General features: G+C 33.2%; 1 protein-coding gene across 7 annotated transcripts in view; it reads right to left on the reverse strand.

Annotated features, from left to right (window-relative positions):
* Positions 1-22,263, reverse strand: part of LOC145245897 (attractin-like protein 1) — a 320,643-nt gene extending 298,380 nt beyond the window's left edge. For 3 of the 7 annotated variants that reach the window (XM_080107633.1, XM_080107632.1, XM_080107630.1), the window contains exon 1: positions 21,762-22,263. In XM_080107633.1, coding sequence (XP_079963759.1) covers positions 21,762-22,060 — 299 coding nt within the window. In that variant the 5' untranslated portion in view covers positions 22,061-22,263. The remainder of the gene's footprint in view (positions 1-21,761) is intronic. The other 4 variants (XM_080107629.1, XM_080107628.1, XM_080107631.1 and 1 more) reach the window with 2 other exon arrangements.
* Between the last annotated feature and the right edge of the window lie 691 nt (positions 22,264-22,954).

Consider the following 22,954-nt stretch of genomic DNA (forward strand, 5'->3'; position numbering starts at 1 on the left):
TGGAAGCTTGGAACATAGACCCCTATGTTAGGAGACCTGGTAGTGGGGAAGGGGTCTACATTGAAATGTTGGAGTTCTGGATTTAATCTTGTTTTGAAAGTTTTAGTTTGAGGATAGAAATATGTGAAAAGGGTAGCAGAGTTGTTAGAGCAGAGGAAAAAAAAAACAAAAAAAAAACCGAACATGTAGAGGAAAAGCTGTAACATTACCCACTAATACGACATTGAGAGGCCCCACCAGAAGCTACTCCTGGTTCAGAATCCATTCACCAAATGGGAATACAGCAGCCCCTGTACTTGGCACCTGCTGAAGGGTCCCAGACTATCAGGCGGATAAAATCAGCCCAAGTAAAACATTTACCTCCAACGCTCTTATTTAGTGACATGGCCACAAGAATAGAAATAAGAGAAAATGAGGACATCTCAAGCGACTGCTCAGATATTTGTATGTAATATAGCACGTTTTCTGATACAGGAAGAAATACGGTGAGGGGGGGTGACAGCTTTGGTTTCATAAGGTAGAATTAGTTGCAAAGTTCTTAGCAAAGTGTTTGGCTTTGATGCCGACGAGATTACCTCAGGTCCATTGATGGTTGGGATAGAGCACAGGCTTCTGTTCAGGATCCTGTTTGCTATTTGTCAAAACTGGTGGGAACCAAACCGCTGCTCAGCTACTTTGGACTTAACGGACGGAGCATACAACCTTTGCATTCTTTATTACTCTTTTACAGTGATTGCTGGCAGTTCTGAAAGCAACTTTAGTCTCAGTAAACTCATGGGCAGTAGGTAGAGCCAGTACCTAATCAGATTATGAATCAAGATTTTCAGTCAAATTCACTCAAGTGAACAAATCTAAAGTATTGTTATCAAGAGATCCACCAGTCTGAATAATCATAGCAATTAAGTACAAAAACCATAGGCTACAACATTTTATAAACACATTCACACTTCTAGGTGTTATATGCTAGTCCCTTCATAATCACGATGGAAGTTATTAGTCTCTTAAGACTAGCTGTCCCAATAAGGCTGAGAGGATCTAGTCCACCCTGCAATTTTGCCCAGCTCGAGAAATATGTACACTTTTTTTATATATATATATATATATATATAAAAAGTACCGCCACATCTAGGTCAGATACAGCATAATGTTTACACCAGTTCCCATTAAATCTTAGCAATTAAGCACCATTGAGCATAATCAGTACTAAAATGGGTGACCATTTGGAAATATTAGGTGCTGTATGTGCTCTCTGCTTATCTTGGCATTGCTTCCAGTCATCTTAGACTCCTTGTAACTAGAATCAAGCAGTGCCAACTCGAGTGATCAGATATTCTCATCTTTCCAATACACGAAAAACATCTCCCAGATCAGATAAAGCTGAACACAGATTTGGTTAGTGCTGCAAAATGCCATAGAAGGGCAGAAATGTATGAAAGAGAATGCACACAATATATGCACATGTTACGTTGAAGTGAAATATTTGAAAAGAACTCAGAAAAGAAATAGTGATAAGAACAGCTTGAAAACTAACAGATGGCATTGCACAAAGAATAAAAACACAGGAGAGAATCGTCATCAGCAAATGATAAAGCAGTAGGAATAAAATAAATATACACATAGCAGCTGTTGCTTGTTAACACTTTCAATAAATCTGATCAGGTGTTGGCTTAAAATAAAGCTATAAAAATATTGTGGCATAAATCAAATAACTGATAAAAAATGATTTACAAACAAAACTTGTTTTGCCGTTTTTATCCGATACATCTTACAATTAAATCCACTGTGTAAGGCCGTCATTTATAATATATAAAAGTTAATTTGCTTCCCATCATGAATAAAATAAAACCTTAAAATACAATAGTAACTATCACCTTCCATTCACTTTTTATGTTTAGATGTAAATTATAACATTTCACATGTTCATTCTATGCAAGTTATCACCTTCCACACATTGATAGATTCTTAAATGCTATTAAATACAACTGGACTTTCCTCTTTTTCAGTTAAGGGCAAAAAAAAGATAGAAGAAAATCCCTTTTTTAGTGAAGTTTGAAAAAAAAAAAAAAAAAAAAAAAAAAAAATTGCAATTCAACTAAGTACCTTGCCTTTATAACTTGTATGCATACCAGGGTGGAGGAGGAGGAGGGGGGGGGTCTAAAACCTACATGATTGGAAGACATTCACAAGCAAACTAAAACTCAGGAAGAGTTGATAAATTTTGTATGGACTAATACTTATCTAAATCACTTCACTTGAAGTCTATTTCATTCTTTTGTTTATTATCCTATGAACACGGCTTAAGTTTAATCTTGTGATCCAGGATCAGCAGCACAGTCAATTGTAATAATGAAAACATTAAATAGATTTTATACACAAGGGGTTTAAAATCACTAAAACTAAAATCTAGTTAATGCAACAAAATTTACATGCTGAATAGAATTCAGGATTATTTTTCTACAATTCTAATATCAGGAAGAAAAAAAAAAAAAATGTTCATTCCAGATTAATTTAAAAAGTGGAAATTTATGGAGCTTATGTTTATCATACATTTCAGAAGCAAGTAAAAGGACCCATTCAACTTCAGTTTAAATTTGTGCAAGAAATTTAAGTGATTCACCCTCCTTCTCCAGATTTAATCCCAAATCATTAATTTAAAAACAAATTTAGGAGCAAGACTTTCTTACTGAAGACATTGCTAGGTGTTAGATTGATCTCTAATCTCTAGTTCCTTTCTGCAAGATATTCATAATTAGTCTTTCTACTACCATTACAATAATTTTCCTTGGTGTGTACCCATTAAACAGAATTTCTAAGAAATTACCATCTGTGAAACATGAGACTGCTCCTGTGCAGACTATAACATGGTAATCTTCAAGTGTATTATTCAATAAGCATGTCATTAACCCTAGTCATTGACCCTTAGTATCAGTAAAATGGCAAATTATCAGTACATCTATCTATATATCTATGAAGGGTTATGTGTTCCTTGATAGAAGTGTTGATTGATTTTGAATAAAATACGTATTAGATATGTTTGAAGCCAAAACACCACATTTCGAAAATAAAGATATTTATTTTATTTCAAACAAATGTTTATTTTTGTAATAATGCATTGTTTTGGCTTTAAACATATCTAATAAGTATTAGATTTTATTCAAACTCAATCAACGCTTCTATCAAGGGACACAACCCTAACGTGAATACCACGTGACCAATGCACTTTTCCAACATTTGAAAATACTACCGTGAAAAACATCTACTTAATGATTCTATTCCAACATGGCAAAAAAACTGAGGATGAAGTGTAACTTCAAAAATATAGTTATAAATTTCAAAGCAAAATGTTTATTTTTGTAATAATGCGTTGTTTTGGCTTCAAACGTATCTAATACATATTAGATATAAAAATATAAAATGGATGAAAGCATAACATGCTAAACATGAAAAGTTATAGGACAGATCTAACATACCTGACCTTTGGCAAGCTTATTCTATGCCATCTTTATCAGGCCTTAAACTATAAAAAGGCCTACTAAAGATATTTCTCCTTTAAATATTTCTCATTCCATGACGGATTTATAAAAAGACAATTATTCAAAATTAAGTTAAAATTCATTCAGCAACAATGAAATTAACACGTCTTTTCAAAATTAATACAAATATCAGGAAATGTTATCAGATGGTTTGGCAGACAGCAGACCCAATACGTTTCCTCAAGTAGTGGCAATGAAGAGGCGCTCATGGAGCCAAGTCAATTTGAAATGATCTTCAGTGTGGCGCATCATTAATAGACCTTGATGAAATTTCATATGACTGGAACTATCATCGGTTAGAATAAGTCCGATTGTGGTTATCAGTAGGCATTACTACCTACTCAGTGTTTGCCAATCCTGTTACTGATGAATCGGCAACAATATAAGATGCATAGCAACTTGCCGTTTGCTTTACCATTAATAAGAAATTTCATGTAGTACAAATGTTCAGCCTTTGCCATGAGAAATCCATCCATCATGAATGAGTGGTGAAAAATCTATTTGAGACTGAAAACTGGCAGGTTTTCTTGCAGAAAAAAGACGTTTCTCTACTCATTTCCATGAAACTTATTTACCACAATGGAAGAGACTTTCCCTTCTTCCTCCATGCATCTTGTGTCGAGTGGAATTTCTATGGACAAAGCTTATCTGAACAGATACTACTTCCCTGTGAACTATGAGTTATCTCAAAATCCAATGTCAACAAGTACTTGTTAACCGCCCATAAGTAATTAAACCTAGTTCATTGTATTGATCAATTTCTGTTGATCACAGTTCTATCCCATTAAACCTTATCCTTAAATTCTATTGTTTATAAGGTTTCCCTTATAAACAAGAACAAAGCTTATAGGTTGCCGTTTACATAGACAATACAAGTAAAATTTAAAAAAATTTTTTTTAAATAAGTCATCTTTAACTGAATAAGAAACAATTTCAAACAAAATCAACTTTTCATTAAGAAATTAGATAAACTTAGTTTTATGTAATTGTGAAACATGTTTGAATATATAATTGGTTAAATAGCGATAATTAATCATGGCATTTGTGGCTAATAATTCAAAGATGTATACCTAGTACTCATATATTTTTGAATGCAAATTAAAATATAATAGGAATAACAATAGTTAATTCAAATAAATACAAGGTATAGTTATTCAGATAATTTATCAAATAAGAATTTTAAAGTATAAAGTAGGATATGTAACTTTAGCAAGTTAACTAATTTGTATATTTCTACACAAAAAAATTAACTATACTAGGTAATTGATTTTAAAATAATTTCTTTCAGGGATATGGTTTCGTTTCATGGACAAATATTTAACAAGTCAATAGAATTTAGAACTACGAAAATGTTAATGCTTACCTATCTATATGAATAAATGCAAAAGTGTTTTGTATTTATGACAAGGAAATTTTCAAAGTTTTGTTTTAAATATTTTAAGTAGAAAATTCTGCAAAGCAATAGCAAGCTAGTGAAGACATCTCATAAATAAAAATACAGTGCGTATTCAAAGTTACGCATAGGTTAAAAACAACTTGTTGCATCTCATTTGTTAAAATGGATCACTTAATAGAAAATATATTTTGCAATTAAAAAAAGGGCCTTTTAGCAGGTCATGGCTTTTCTCACAACTAATGGTTTCGCAATCACATTTAGTTTAAAAGTTTTGATATAATTTAGATAAAAGAAAAATATTTTAGCATTTAAATTTTTAAATCATGGTTTTAATTGCAAATGTAACAGTTATCAATAAGTGGAGTTCTAATAAATGAACTATGTAATTGAAAGTAAAATTATCAATGTTCTATGCAGTGTTTATTTTAAAATATTTCACAAGTAATCTAAATTGTTGGTTTGTGTAAACGTACAAACTGAAATTATCAATCGAATTTCAAAATTTTTAATACGAAAGTTTTCTTTAAATAACTCAATGTTACTCAAACTATTGCATATATGAAAACTGAAAATCCAAATTAGAAATGAATCATCTAGATAAGTTTGTTCTAAAAATGTTCCAATCAGTATACAGAGGAAATGGCAAAAATTTAATTTATCCAAACTTATTCATTTAGAATTATTTGTTTTGAACAACAGTAATAAAATGGCGATTAAAAGGTAAAGGCTCCTTCAGTCTTGAAGGAGTAATAAAACATGCAAGAGAGCTATATGCTCAGTCTATTAAATCCAAAGTAGCTGAGCAGCGGCTTGGTTCCCACCAGTTTTGGCAAATAGCAAACAGGATCTTGAACAGAAGCATGCATTGTATCCCAACTATCATCAATGGACCTGAGGTCATCTCGTCAACATCAGACAAAGCCAGACTATTCGCCAAGAACTTTGCAGCTAATTCTACCCTATGCGACAATGACCATCAACTCGTATTTCCTCCTATAACAGACAACACGCTATGCAACATACAAATATCTGTGCGTGAGGTCACCAAGCTAATTAAGAACCTTGATTCCAGTAAAGCAACTGGCCCTGATGGCATTCCAGTTACAGTGCTGAAAAAGCTTCAACCAGAACTTGCTCTCATACTTACAAAACTGTTTAAGCGTTGCCTTAAGGAGAAGTGCTTTCCAACACCCTGGAAAACCTCATCAGTATGCCCTGTATTTAAGAATTCAGGTGAAGAGTCATCTCCCTCTCAGTACAGACCAATAAGTCTCCTGTGTGTCATGAGTAAGTTGTTGGAATCCATATTAAATAAAGTAGTACACCACCTCAACAGAAACAACCTTCTTAGTGACATGCAATATGGTTTCCACTCTGCAAGATCTACAGCAGATGTGCTAACGGTTATATCACATAGGATTAGTGAATCTCTTGACAAAGTTTTCCTTTCCAGGGCAATTGCTCTCGACATATCGAAGGCCTTTGATAAGGTATGGCATAAGGGCCTACTTCACAAGATTTCCAGCTACGGTATTACTGGAAATGTTTTCTCAATCATTAAATCATTTCTCTCTGATAGGTTCATAAGAGTAGTTGTTGATGGGCAGAAATCAGAGGCCCACAGTATTATTGCTGGAGTTCCCCAGGGGTCCATCTCTTCCTGATCTACATCAATGATCTCCCAAAATAAATCATTCGTTGACATCTATGCTGATGATACGACCATCTATAGCAACACAAAGACCGTAAATGACAAAGTTCTATCTGATTCTCTCTGATCTTGAGCACATGGTACAATGGGGGAAGAGGTGGCTGGTCACTTTTAATGCATCCAAAACCAAGCTTCTATCTTTACATAATCAACGCTCTGATCCCCATCTGGCATCAATTGAAATGAATGGCTCTCGTCTTGGGGAGGCTCCATGTTTTGACAAGCTTCTGGGTTTGACCTTTACTCCTGATCTGAAATGGAACACGTACATCAAATCTGTTGCCAGGGACGCTGGGAAAATGGTGGGATCCTTCTACCGCTCCAGAAGATATCTCACTACTGATGCAATTCTCTATCTGTATAAAAGCCAAGTACGTCCAAAAAACAGCCTATCCTGCCTTGACAGAGTACAAAATAGACTTTGTGGTTTAGAGGGGGGGTGCCCTTTTCTCTTCCCTGCAACCTCTCTCCTACAGAAGAGACGTTGCGAGCCTGTCTTTGTTTTATCGTTATTTCCATGGCAGGTGCTCGTCTGAGCTCCACTCCCTCGTCCCCCCTCGCCAATCTTTCACGAGAAACACCTGTCTGGCTGAAACTACTGTCAATAATTTTCCCCACTCTTTATCTGTGCCTAAATCCAAACGTAGATTCCATGAGCAAAGCTTTCTTAGAACTGCACGCCAGTGGAACTCTGCCGCTTGCTGTTTCCCACCTGACTACAACTTGGACATCTTCAAGTCCAACAAACTCCTGACAAACCACCCCCTTAAGACACTATCAAAACCCCCAACACTAATGATTACTACAATACTATCTCATTGATTACTATACACGCAATAACCCTTATCCCTGAGTGGCATTCGGCCCTTGATAAGTGGTGACCCCCATGTAAAAAAAAAAAAAAAAAAAAAAAAATCGTAAGGCTGCTTGTACATATATATATATATCTCAACGACTGGAAACAATGCAGAGATAAGCGGAGAGCAAATCCAGTGCCTAGAATTCCCAAATGATCCCCCATCTGGTACTAACCAGGCTCAATGTTGCTTAACTTTGGTAGTCTGCTGAGAACTGGTGTGTGAACATGATTATGGAGATAACATGAAATAGGGATGAATTAAATAATATAGAAGACTTTATAAAAACCGGATATTCACTTAATTGAAGAATCAGCATGTAATTTTCTTAATTGAAATAAGTGTTGAAAATAAGTAGGGGGACCTAATTTTACCGGCAGTAAATGAGAATGAATGCCATACTTTCGAATTATATGTTTTGTATTTTTATATCATGGTTTAGTTTGTTTTATGGCAATCAATTCTAGCTGGGGATGAGGCATTCTACCCAGATGTCAGATATTTATCCCTAATCTCACTTCAGAGATCTCAAGGTTATAACCATCCCTTTAAGTGCAATTGTTTGAATCTTGCACTTGGTTCACTGGGTATATTTGCCAGGAAGTTTCTGAAACTTTTTCACGAGTCTGGCTGCTCTTATTACTTTTCCAATTTTTTATCAGTTTGTTCAAGCCGGAGATGGGGCATCCAACTGGATGCTGAACAATCACCTGCTATCATTTTCCAAAGATTTTTTTTTTTTTTTTAATTTAAAGTCCCTTTAAGTGCAATTGTTTGAATTTCTTTCGCACTTAATTCACCGGATATATTTGCCAGGTAGATTCTGAAATTTTCCACAAGTTCAGTTACTCCTGTAATTACTGGACTGATAGATCTTCCCAAGATTCCAGTTTTTTTTCGTGTCATACATAAGACCTTGATATTTTGTTATTTCCTCCCATCCCTCTCAATTGTTTAGCTCAGCATCATTGAGAACACCAACTTCTAGAGCAGCTTCTTTCTCCTTGTCTCATATCACAAGATCAAGTTTAACAGCTGTTTTCTAGGTACGTAGTTGTCGGGATTGCATAGTCATAGTGGATGGTTTACAACTTATTTCCAAATGTTCTTTCCAAGGACTTCAGATTATCATTTAGATATTCAACTTTTTTTTAACAAATTGTCCAGTGGAGATATTTACACTCCATTGTGTTGCGTAATGCCGGATAAAGTTGTCAAATTCTATAGATTTGATAATCTATTATTGTATGCAACTCAAATTGTCTTGCTTGGACATTTAAACCGTCCATTCGGTTTACAGCTTCCGCTTTTTTTTTTTTTTTTTTTTTTTTTTAAATAATTCTGCGCCTGCATAAATAAGAGCCATGAAAAATCTTTTTATTGACAATTTTTTGCATTTAAAATATGCAAATAAAACTAAATACCTTTTGCTGTTTTTTCACATCGGCATTTTAGGAATTTTATTTGTATTTTTCAAACAAAAACATGTTTAAGATTTAAACTATTTTAACTTATATATATATATATTATATATATATATATATATATACACACATACTCTTAATTGACAGTTTAAAGATGTTAAAATTACACGTATATTTATAAAATTACACGTATATTTATGAAACTCCAATCAGCTTACCTATTCGTTGAAACTGTTAAAAGAACATCTAACTTTTTATAAAGGGAACGTACAATTAACTATTACCAAAGACAATAAAAGTGACATCTCAGTTTCTTAACCAGCCAGTTAACTAAGTTAAAACCATTTAACTAGTAAATCCTATTTCTCACTAACTAATCAAACGCAATAGAAGTTACATGTATTTGCTTTAGCTTTTTTTTTTTAAGATTTAAACTAAGTTTTTTATTGTATTAGATTCCATAATTGGCAGTTTAATTAAGTTAAAATTACTTGCAAATGTTTAGGTTTGAAGATTATGCAGACAAACTTTAATGTAATAACGTAATTCCTTATGTTAAAAGTGGTGGCCATTGTACGTGCAGAATGTAAAATTTCCCAATAACAGTAGAAACATTCCTTTTTGAAAACATTACTAGCAAAACTACTAGGCAGTGATAATTTTGTTCGATTGATCCTCAATCACTGCCTTCTAGTATCAGTTTTGAAAGAAAAAAGGTTATGAATTTTTTAAGAATCGGATGGAATAATATATATGGAGATTTTTACTTATGGATATAAGACCATGACGTAATCAGCTGAGCGACTTGTAAGGGGTGAAGTGGAAGAATAACTCCGCCACCAGGATCATCCTAACGTATTATGGGTCGTTAGCATGGCCTGCAAATGCCTCACCCTCGTGTTAGGTAGGGCAATGCATCTGTATGGGTTGCAGTCAGTGAATTTGTGGCCCCGTCAACAAAATGATTTCCTTTATAATTATGTAATTGGAAAGAATGAATTAAAATAAAAATTAGGAAAGGAAATGAATCTGATACATAAATTATTTAAACCTTAACGAAAGTGGTTTATACGAATTTAAGATATGGTGAGGTGTACCTTATGAAAGGAAATAGAATTAAAAAGAAAATACTATGAGCCGTTGTTGTGGATGTTAACCAGACACGTATTATTTTCTTGATCAAGTATGAACATTTTGAAAAGCTGAAAAAGATTTATACTAACATTTTGAAGTTTTACCTACAAGTGAACAAAGTTAAATTCCCATTTAGTCGAAACTAGCCTGGGTGCCCGGATGTTTGAAGGTGTGTTGAGGAAAAAAAAAAAAAAAAAAAAAAAAAGTGGTAGTAGGCAGGCAAGTTTGAACCTGTACCGCAAGAGGAAAATGTCCAAACTGTGAGTGGCGACGGTTTAAATTAAAGCTAGTCAATCGAAAATAGGGGATGACTTTCAAAAATATCGGCGAAAGGAATTAATATTTTTAGCCAATTTTTCGATATTTGTCGTCCGAAGGGCCGAGCTTCAAAAGGATACCGATCTCATGAAAATCCATCACCTGCCGAAAGTTGTAGGCAAAAATACATTTAAACAAACGGGTGAGATTTATATAATAGATGAAGAAAAGAAAATAGGATATAAATTAGAAGAATGCGGTTGCATTGATTTTTTTCGGTCTGATTGAAGTGAATGTTTACTAATGAAATCTTAAGGGTTTATGATATTTTTGTAATGGGCAGAGAACCAATTGTTTGATAATGAAATAATCTTGGATAAAAAGTTGGAATATTTTCCGTTTTCTTTTTTTTTGGGGGGGGGATTACTACACACAAGGGAGTCACACCACTTAAGGCCTTAAGACCATTCAAGGATAAAGATTAATGAATGTAAGGTGGTAGTGTAGTAATCATTAATGGTGTAAGTTAAGTAAAATTTGATTATTTAAGGGGACGGGTCAACAAGAACTTGTTTACATTGAACTTGAAAGTTACGATATTGTAGTCGGCCGAGAATATTTACATTCGGTGAACCAAGTACAAGAGTTAAAATTTCACTTAAAAGACGGTTAGAATCTTTAAGCGATCTGTTAAAATGTATAAGCGCTGGTGAATGTCCGACATCTGGTAGGATGCCCCATCACCAGCTAGAACAAAAAATTGAATATACATTAAACGAACGGTTTAGGTATTCTAGATAGGGTTTCTAGAAAAAGTTTTACGTTGAATATATTAAGTGTTATTGTTCAGGATTTATCATTTTTAAAATAGTTTATCGAATTCATTAAGCAGTTAGCTCCCAAAATGGCTGCAATATTTTATTGCTATGTCCGATTGCTTCGAGTGATGACGAGGCAAATTAATCTGTCTTATTTGATTTCTTTTTAAATATATTGTTTGATTCGTTTCTTACAAAAATCAACTCCCTTAACCCTCGTCTGATTTTGATATTTGCAAAATAAAAGAAATCCGACAAATTAATAACATGGAATAATTTGACCTATCACTGCTTGGAAAAGACATAACTAATCGATAAAGTTTGACAGTAATTTTGGGAGCTGATTGCTTCAATATAACCAGTTCGACAACCTAATCCAGTTTCACTAAAAATTTGGAAGACGTTCGATGTAATAACATTTTCAAAAGAACTTCGGACACATTAATGAAAAGGCCAAAAAGAGACAAGTAATGCTCGATGTAGCTTATAACAATGAATGACCAACAGCACGGGCAAACCAAGTTTTGAAGTTTGCTTTTTTTCTTTTACTACAAGTAGGGCATCAGAGGGGAAGGTGGGAGAAAACGATTAGTTCATTCAGAGATTTTTTTTTACTACAACTACGCGTAGTAGCACTAGCAAATATGAAACGCTTTCATTCTAAAAAGAATGAAGGGGGGGGGACAAGATTTAACTCTTGTAACCTACCTGTCGTTGCCCGGGAAACTTTCTTCCCGACTATGCCGTTTGTTATTTTGGGTTTGTATTACATTGCAGAGTTACGAAAAAGTGGTTAAAAAAATAAAAAAAATAAAATAAAAACCCAGAGTTTTACATCTTTCAAGTCTCGATAATGACTTCAAAATACGAAATAAAAAATGGTTTCTTTTGAAGTGGTCATAGAGTCTTCAAAGACATCGCGGCCATCTTTTGTTCTCCCGTTCCTTTAGTCTCCCAATTTTTCGTCTAAAATTTTAATCACGTGATTACGGTGTACAAAAATAAAATAAACCATTCATTCAAGTGCTGCTTGTTATGGATTTAGTTGAGCGATATTAAATCTTTTTATTGGTACTTATGCACTCATGTTATCGAACTGGCAGGTGTTTTGTATTCTGTACTTTCACCTAACAATTTAATAAACAAAAGATATAGTAAAACTTGTAAATACTATTTAAAATAGCACTATTTAAACACCAATCTATATTTCTTTTGGGGGAGGGGAATGCCACTGGTTATGGAGTTAATACCGGAAATTGCTGAAGCAGTTTACGATATAAAAATCATTATATGGGAGGGGGAATTGACTTGACGAAATAAAGGAATTTTTGAATTCAATGATTTAAATTATAAAAATAATCATTGAATTTATTCAAACGGTCTTTAAATGTAAAATAACGCGGTGCTTATGTGCTTATGTTACCGTGCTATTTTTTTTTTTTTCAGTATTTTAAAGTTACATTCAAGTTTTACCATTTTTATATAGAAAAGTTACAAAATACTCGCCAACCCAGACCCATAGTGATTTTTAATATCGTAATCGTAAGCGGCACTTGATTGAATGGCTTATTTTATTCTCGCAACACCGTAATCGCGTGATTAAAATTTTAGCAGACAAAAAATTGGGAGACAAAAGGACCAGGAGAACTGGTAGAAAAGTAACTTATCTTACTTTTGATAACATTCTCTCTCATATATATATATGTTTATTGTTATATAAACATGCTCACATCCCGCTGCTACAAACAGCCACTTGTTTCAATCAAACAACAGATATCATCAGGCAGCGACTTGACTATTCAAATGTTCAATGAATGTTAAGATTATAACCTGATAAATCTTTTGGGGTTTAACTTTCTAGTATAATCTCATTTGACATCATTTTAGAAGTACTACCATTTTTACTCATCAAATGTTAAATGAAGATTATTCATTGAACATTTGAATAGTCAAGTCGCTGCCTGATGATATCTGTTGTTTGATTGAAACAAGTGGCTGTTTGTAGCAGCGGGATGTGAGCATGTTTATATAACAAACAACAAGTATTATCAGCTGTTTTTATTGAGCACTATCTAACAACCTCGTTGAATTCACCAGTCCATTACTTTTGAATAAAAAAAACCCGAGTATATATATATATATATATATATATATATATATATATATATATATATATATATATAGAGAGAGAGAGAGAGAGAGAGAGAGAGAGAGAGAGAGACAGAGAGAGACAGACAGACAGACAGACAGACAGACAGACAGAGAGAAGAGTTGTAATATAAACCAGTGATTTTTAACATTAAGATTTTGATAATGAATTATTAAGTGAACCAAATTGTTATAAGTACTTTTTAGCATCATGTATTCAACTAATTTTCAATACTTTCACTATTAATCTAGAGTTTCACCGGAGAGTTCCGAAAACTGGCGAATAACAATGTTATCTTCAAGTTCAGCATATCAAAAATCCTTCCCAAGTTCCTTCCTCCCACAACAGTAAGGTTTTCATTTCTTTAAAAAAAAAAAAAAAAAATAAGACTATTGGCAGATGCAGTTTATATTGTAAGGGACAACTTTTAGATTACACCGTCGTGATAAATAAACCTAAATGATGAATTCATTAGTTTCATTTTCTTTTTCACTTTATGGTAGCAAATATTTCTAAATCATGTTAACATGAAACAAGTTATAAATTTTTTAATTGAAAACTTCATTTCTTAGTGTTAATATGAAACAATACAGTCATAAAATTTGCTCTTTAAACTTTTAAATATTAACACGATTGAGATTTTTTTAAAAAATCATTTAATGTTTATTAACACGGATTAAAAATATATTGTTGGTTACCATTACGTGAAAAGAAAAACGAATGAATTAACAATTTAGGCGTCATCACAACTGTATTTACAAGTTGTCCTTTTTCGTTATGTAAGGGACAGAGGCTATCATTACAGCCTAAATTTGCATATCTGCCAAAACATTTTTCTTTGTTTACTTAAAAAAAAAAAAAAAAAAAAAAAAAGTGAAAAATGAAACGGGGGGGGGGCTTTGAAATGGATGTTTTACGGTTTTCACTTTGGGAACGCTGAACTTTAAGATTATATATATATATATATATATATATATATATATATATATATATATATATATATATTTATATATATATATATATATATATATTTATATATATATATATATATATATATATATATAAGAGCAAATAGTTAATAAAAACATGTTAAAACACTTTGAAAAATCTCTATTTCCTATTTGGTTTTATCGAGCGGGGATTACTTTATGAGTATTAATTCTTTAATATTTATAATATCCTTTAGTTTTACCATCTTGGATCATTTTGGTAAATTTAATGAATTTTTATTATATATATATATATATATATATATATATATATATACATACATATATATGTGTGTGTGTGTGTGCGCGCACGTCACACAATGTCTGTCCATCCATCGATACCACGAAACATGATGCTGTGATTTTTACAAAGATTTAATATATTTTGTATTACACATGACATTAGAGGGAGGATAGGTTTGAGTAAAAATGGTAGTACTTCTAAAATGGTGTCAAATGAGATTATACTAGAAAGTTAAACCCAAAAAGATTCATCAGGTTATAATCTTAAAGATTACGTATATCGCTTACACACAATCACCACCAACGCTCGAACCCGCATTTCTCCCCAGTTAATATAAAGGGTTCTCTCAAGGAACTATCATTCTTTGATAGACTTTCAGCCCACAAATCTCCTAGGAAAAAAAAAAAAAAAAAAACGCTGGATCATTTTACCACTCCAGAAGAAGCTCACCTGATGCAATCATCCACCTGTATACAAGCCAGATACACCCTAAGATCGACGTACTATTGTCATTTTCCTGCCTTGACAGAGTACAAAATCGAATTCACGATCTAGTGGAGGATTATCCCTTATCACAACAGTCACTTTCACACACAAAAATGTTGGTAGCCTATCTGACTCCAATCACGATACTCCCCCCCCCCCAAAAAAAAAATCACAACAGGAACTCATTTACTGCCAACCACAGTTAAAACTTGTCTTTCTGTTTATCAAAACCAAACGAAACTGCCATGGAAAAAAGAGGTACAAGTGCTTCCCAAATCTAACGAAGTACCTTTAAGTATTTTTCTGCTCAACCCATTAGTTTTCGATCGTTTTGTAGAAGCGAGTCTAGTCCAACTGACAATCTCATTAAGTGACAACCCCCACCACCGCGTGCCTTGATAAGTGGTGACAGTGTAAACAAAGGTTGACCACCGTGATAACGTATGTTACTAAACGAAGTAGTAAGAAATAGTATTCTGCAGAGAATGTTTATGGCGATATATTTATACTGAATAAGTTTTACGTTCATACAGTTACTTCAATATTAAAAATTAGAATTGCACTAAAACTGATGCACGTGCCCGTTAGAAAAACGGTCTTTATGAAAATTTGGCCAGTATGTTATAAAATAAAAACATTTGACAGATAAACGATTTCTAATCGGTATTATGACTGGAATTATGTTCCTTGAGCGTTGCCGTTGAGCCGAGGCTGTGGTTGAGCACTCAAAATGGTGGACGAGATACGTATAAAAAAAATTATATATATATATATGACTTATCGTCGGAGATCAGTTGTCAATTATAACGTTCTACTGAATTGAACATGTACTTTTGACCATCACAGAAAAATATTGCGACTTAACACGATCAGTGTTTATTCCAGTCATTTTATATATATATATATATATATATATATGGGGTTAAGGGAATTTTTATTTTTAACTCCCCCCACCCCCGGCTCTCTAATCTATTTCATCCGCGTCGTCTTGCTTGAGAGAATCCCAGCTATAAGAAAATGCTTCTTTTTTTTTTTTTTTTAAATCATTTCTTACCTTTCGTAACAATTTATTTTGACTTAAAAAAAAAACTACTCGTTCGCTCCGAATAGAAGTGTCCCATTGGTAATATTCTCTTTTTAGCGTCGGACAAAACGACCAAGTTACTGTAAACTAAACAAAATTTGTATCAAATGCTAAACATTTGACCCGTTGAATTGTCAGATGTTTTTACAACCCATTCATTTACTACAGCATACTCGAAAACCTGTAAAAGTCGTCATAGAGTTGGGAAGAAAGTAAAAATTTACCCCCCTTCCTTTTTTCCTTAGGGAGGAATAAACACCGATCGCGTAAGAGTCGCACTCTGATGGTCACATAGTAAGTGTTCAATTTAGTAGAACGTTATAACTGAAAAGTGATCCCCGATTATAAAAAATCAAATATTTTTCTAACTTTTTTTTTTTTAATCTGAAAGTTAAGTTTGTAATCGACGAGACTAAACGTGGAGAAAAAAAAAAAAAAAAAAAAAAAAAAAAAAAAAAAAAAAAATGGAATTTAGGAGGTGGGTTCAATTTCCTAAACTTCCACCGAAAAGTATTTGGGCTATTCAGACCCCCACCCCCGGAGACCACTTGAGGATAAGGGTTAACGAGTGTATAGTGGTTAAAGGGAACATGTAATCGTTAATATTGTAAGTTCGGTAAATTGGATTAATTAGGGTATGGCTCATCTTCGATACCATTCTCAAAATGTTTCAACTGATCTAACCTGACCTTCGGGTAGTTTTGTGGAACTTCCATACAGATACCAGAATTCAAGATTAAGTTCGGAGTTACATCAGTTGAGACGCGAGAACATTCAAGATGAGAATAGTAGTCCGAATAATTTAAATACATAATCACATTGGTTATTTTCCGATGTAATCTACCTTTTTCAGGTAGATTTCAAACTCTGGGGAAACCTATACAGAATTTTAAACTGAATCCTTTATTTAATCCATCGGTGGTTTATGTTATTCTCTGTGATTATCGGTTGTAGTAAGGGTTTAATCTTCAACGGTCACTAAACTGGAACTGAAAATAAATTAATTGAAGCCTTTATCCACTGCACCATGAGAATCTATGTCTCTAAAAGTGAAATTGTCTGTACATTTCCCTATCAAACTGTCAATTTTCAGTATATAGACTCGAGATTTGACATAAGGGGTATTGACATTTCGGAAAATCCTTTTAATCGATTTCCGGCCAGAAGTTTGCCTGTCAAAGTTCAACGATTTGACCTTTGAAAACTACCAAACTACTTCGCCAATTTTGGATATAAACACTTGAAATTTTAGATGCAAGTTACTTGGAACATAGATAAAACTATGTAGATTTGAGCGCAAAACAAATGTTAAGAGGGTCAAAATTAAAAATTTTACCTCTGTGGTCTACCAGATTACTCAGCTAATTTTTAGTCTAAACATGTGAAATTTTACATAAAGGGTATTCAGACATGCAAGCTTTTCAATCAGTTTTTGAGCGAACATTTGACTGCCAAGAAGTCAAAGTTGAAACAGTCGACCTTTACAGACTACCAAACTCTTCCGCCAATTTTGGGTCTAAGCAATTTTAGATGAAAGTTACCTGGACAGGAGTCAAACTTTATATATGCACATAAATTTATGAACAGTACATAGGGCCCACGCAAAGCCGGGTTGAACTGCTAGTAATTATTAAAAGAATACTTCGATTCTTGTGAGAAATTGATCTCACAAACTCAATACTCCATGGCGGGGGCAAAAATAATTCCAATTACAAAACCATACCTTTAAACTCAACTTTTATTCAGTTATAACATCAAAGGTTATTGGTCCGGGTACAGTCCTTGCAAAACCGCGGGTCAGTTTTGCCTCCCAAATTGGGAGCCAGTAGTTAACTCCTTTTTCTGGAGTGGTAGCATGGTTTTCATTTAAAAAAAAAAAAGTTCATAATTCATGGTGTTCTCGGCAAGAGTTATGGTTCTAATTAAATTAGGCATAAATAGAGTCCCTTGGGACCCTAATTGAATTGAGAAAAGTTCAAACACCAGGTGATATAAACATGAAAGTGTTCAAATGATGCCATCCTCTAATTGGGATATTTTTGGCACAATGTAAAGGTGTCACTGCTTGTAGAGATTTCAAGTCCTTTTTCCAAAATTTAGGGTGATAGAAACATGAAATTGTTGCAGCTCCATTCTCAAAGCTCACTTTTGGCGAGTCTCGCTCTTGCCAGAGGTTTTTGTAGACTGAAAAACAAAATGGATGTTTACAAAAAAAAAAAAAAAAAAGCGCTAAGTAATTATCTTGGCCCCTACAAATTAGCCAATCACAGGCTGCCTACAAGAAATGTGCGTAGGCAGCTTAAGCATGAAAATGGCATTGTAACTGGAATTTCTCACAAACCAAAACATTTAGCGGTCCAGTATTATTTGTTACTTTCTAAGCTAACGACAGATGAATATCAAAACTAAGAATTAACCTACTTGAATGTATTTATGCACACGCAGAGGACCACCAAGTTGAGTTACGCCTGTCAGGTTCCAGTTTTGACCCCCTTAGCAGCTATTTTTATCAGCTAAAACAAAATTCGAATTTGTTCCAGATCCAAATCCCCTATCACATTCCAAGATAAAAAATTGATAGTTTGGTAGAGACCGTTCCGCACAGAGGCGAGGTCACATAACGAAAACTACTTTAATACCAAAGTAGTTTTTCTTGCGCTCTTCCATGAATGCGATCTTCAAAGAAACTTTGTCTATAGTAAAAAAGTTCAAACTGAAAGAGGGGGGGGGGTCAAGAAACATGTCACCAAAAGTTACAAATTAGTCTTACCAACCTGGATAAGTTTTTGTGTTGTAACTTATTTTAGAGCGTTTATTTCGTTTGAAAATAAACGTGACAAGCATTAAAACGATAACAGATGGCGGACATGAGGTTGTCACCGGTGTATCGAGCCTTGCTTAAAACTAAATATACTGGTAGAAATCTAAATATTTAGTAAATATCAACATGACATGAGTGAATTTCTACTAATATTGTACTAGTAGAGGGGCCATTTTTCGATACTCCAAAGCTCACAACCTCATGTCAGCCATTTTGTTATAGTTTTAACGCTCAGCACTAGCGTTTCAAGCTAAATAAACGCTTGAAAATAAGTTAAAATACCAAAAACTTATCCGGGTAGGTAGAGTAATGAATCTTGCATTTAGTGCCATTTGTTTCTGGAGCACTCTTTCGATTTGTCTAAAAATGCCCGAAACAAAGTTATTGCAATCATTACAATAGCTTTCCGACAGGGTTCGTTTTACTATACAGATTCGAAAAGTTGTCAAAATAAAATAAATATAAAATATATATATATATATATAACAAATAAAGGTTACCAAAGGCAAGATATTTTACTTTGGGTTTGTTTTACTGTACACAGATTCGAAAAAGTTTCGAAAACAAATGTTATCAAAGGCAAAATAAGTTACTTTTCTACCCAACTGGATATGTTTTTAGTGTTTATATTTAATGTAACATGTTTATTCAGCTCGAAAAACAGTGTTTACCGACGTAAAATTGGAAAATTCAAAATGGCGGCCGATTTTCTCAGAGACGGTAAGTTTGGGAAAAGGAGTTATAAATAAAAAAAACAGTCAAAATACTGTTAAAAACCCGCCGAATATATGTCAGCCTATGTCACGGTAACATATTGAGCGAGTTTCTAACAGTATTTTGTCTGGTTTTTTATTTATAACTCATTTCCCCAAACTTACCGCCTTAAAGAGAGAGTCGGCTGCCATTTTAAATTTTCCAATACATCGGTAAACACTGTTTTTCGAGCTGAATAAACATGTTACATTAAATATAAACACTAAAAACATATCCAGTTAGGTAGAAAAGTAACTTATCTTGCCTTTGATAACATTTGTGGTAATCGTGAAGAAAGAGAGAGCCTGTTTCCTCCGTTTGACTATAGGTGGCGTTACTGTCTGTCCACCCAGTTACGGAATCACAAAATATATATAATGGCATCCTTGAAATAAAAATGTTTATTTATATCTTAATTTTAAACGTTTTTTTGAAACCATTTAAGTTTTTTTTTTTTTTTTTTTTTTTTCAAACATTTACGTTTTTCAAACATATTTAAGTTTTATTTTTCCAAACATTTACGTTTTGTTTTTTTTGTGTGTGTGTTTTTTTTTTTGCAGGAATAAACTAAATGTTTTTGCCATATTTTTCTTTTAAACATATTTATGGGTACAACCGTTTTCCGCGAGTATTTTTTACGCTCTTATATATATATATATAAAAAAAAAGTTTTTTCTTTTATCTTTTTTTATGGACCCCCACCCTTTTAATTTTTTTGCACTTATTTTACCTTTTATATTGTATTTATATATATATATATATATATATATATATATATATATTATATATTAGAAAAAGGATATTGTAAAACCTGAATCTTACTTGAAGCTATTAAAAAAAAATAGTGCGGTACGGTACTGCGGTACAATAAGTGCATAAGAAAACTTTTCAAAGTACCGATAATCACTTCAAAATAACAAATAAAACAAAATGGTGGTAGAAAACTATCCAATAAATGTTACCGTGACATTTATGGGGTGGGTCTGGAATCACCGTTTTGTTTTATTTAGGTTTCGAACTAGCGAACCTAAATTATGAATTTTCGGCCTGCCTTAGCTAGCCTCTTGACTTGTTTATTAGAGATGGAGACTATATTTTACGGGCGTTTCACGTGTACGATGAAACTGGGGATATATTGGTGTTTTTAAGGTTACATAATAGATACAAACTTGATAGTTCGTAAAGACGCACATGAAGGTTAGATGTTATATCGACTGAACCGTGTGGAAATAACCGACGAGAAGTTCAGATAAAAATTTTATTTTATTTTTTTTTTTTTTTTAAATACTTCGATGAACTTTCCTTGATTTTGGCGTTCGTGTTCATTTTTAGATTTACTCATCTGTTTGGGTTAAACAAACAAAGTTCGTGCGCTATTTTCTTTTTAACAGCAATATTCCATCCATACAGTGGTTCAATTGGATAAGTCCCAAAATGAGAATAGTTGGTAGAATTATACAAAAATTAAGTACAATAATTTTTTTAAAGGTTAATTATAGATCTAAAGTGTTTAAACGAGAACAATTTAAAATAAATTAAAAAATACGGGGGTTGAAGAGGAAAATCAAGTAAAATTGCGCAACATTAAGTGGATATAAAGTCGAGGTCCAATTCGTAATTAAATCAAATACGAAAAATGAGCCCTCATTTTATGACCGATTTATACTTGTTTATTACATATCGCATCTATAATACCAATATTTGAAGTTGAAATAAGCTTAGGCTTCAGAGGGGGGAAATTCAATTCTTATTTTAATCACGTAAATTATTTCAATTGAAAGGGGCCTCGATTTTATATGTGACTAAAATAGGATATTTCGTAATACTATAACGAACAGGAGATATTAAATTATAGAAAATAAATTCATATATATATATATATATATATATATACATATAAATATATATCCTTATTTAGCGTCTGGTTAAGGGTTTTATTTTGAAACGTTCGTGATTAAAACGTAAAATCAAGGCTTAAACGGGAATACATAGAGAAAGTTATAAAGTTGATAAAGGATTTTTCTGATGCTAAAATAAATGGATAAATGATATATCTAAAATCGGTCCACCGTTCTTTTCTGGTAAAAAGAAAGTTCAAACTTACCTCTGCCTTCCCGAACATTGATCGCAATAGTTCCCTGTCCAGGCTTTGTAACAACGACACGTTCCGTTCTCGCAATCTCCTTGGTAGCAATTATCCTCGTTATTATTGCCGCATGTTGTTGAACTACTAGAAGTGACCAGACCAAAAAATAGAAAATGACACAGGAATAGGCACAAGAGATAGTCGAGGCATCGGAATGATAACCTATACTTAGACTTGGTCTGCACTACAAACATCGCGATCTCCGCCATCTTGCTTATTATGATGGCTGGCTGCGCATCGCATTCTGGCCTCCTCATTCCAGCAGTTCGTTTATAATACTACTCGTAAATAACGGAATAATGGAATAATAGAATGCCATGAAATGACAGTATATAAACTCAGAATAATGGAATAACTACGTAAAGAGCGTATTTGGATTAGGAATAATGGAATATTCTAAAATTAGTATATGTAAACGCAGAATAGGAAAATAACGATCTTCTTCTTCTTCTTCTTCTTCTTCTTCTTTGCATATGTCTATATCTATTTCCATGTCTGTCTGTCTGTCTTTCTGTCGGTCTATCTCCATATTTTCAAACTCTATCTCCACCGAAACTAAAAGTCGTAAAGTGGAGGTAGGGGCCTCAAATGATTGGATTTTTTTACGGGTCGTTCTTTTATGAGTCTTTTTAGCCGGTTAAACTTGTTTTTAAAGTGGTCGAAATGGGTCAAAATGAAAAAATTGATAAACATTTTGTACATTCATCTCAATTTATTTTTAATTTTTAATTTTTAATTGGTTTATATCCGTGTCACGTGGGTTCAGTGGAAATGAAGAATACTCCAAAAACACTTTTCAAGAAATCCTTATTCCGTAGAGTTTCAAAGAATGCGATTCTTCTCTTCAGAAGGATATTAGCAGATTATTATTATAGCCGAGCTAAGAATTTGCTGGTTATGGCATTAAATGAAACACCATATATATATATATATATATATATATATATATATATATATATATATATATATATATATATATATATATATATATATATATAAACAAATAAATGGCATAAATATCATAAACAGTGCCGATTCAGGAAAGGTGTGGTTGGAGATTGCGCAACCCTTACCTTACAATTACATGCGCAACTGCCCCTACAGAGGGTATGCTTTGTCTTTCAAGACTGAACGGAGGCATCGAATATCGT

This window comes from Euprymna scolopes, chromosome 23 (assembly GCF_053919585.1).
Source record: "Euprymna scolopes isolate OS-2025 chromosome 23, ASM5391958v1, whole genome shotgun sequence".
NCBI classification, from domain to species: domain Eukaryota; kingdom Metazoa; phylum Mollusca; class Cephalopoda; order Sepiida; family Sepiolidae; genus Euprymna; species Euprymna scolopes.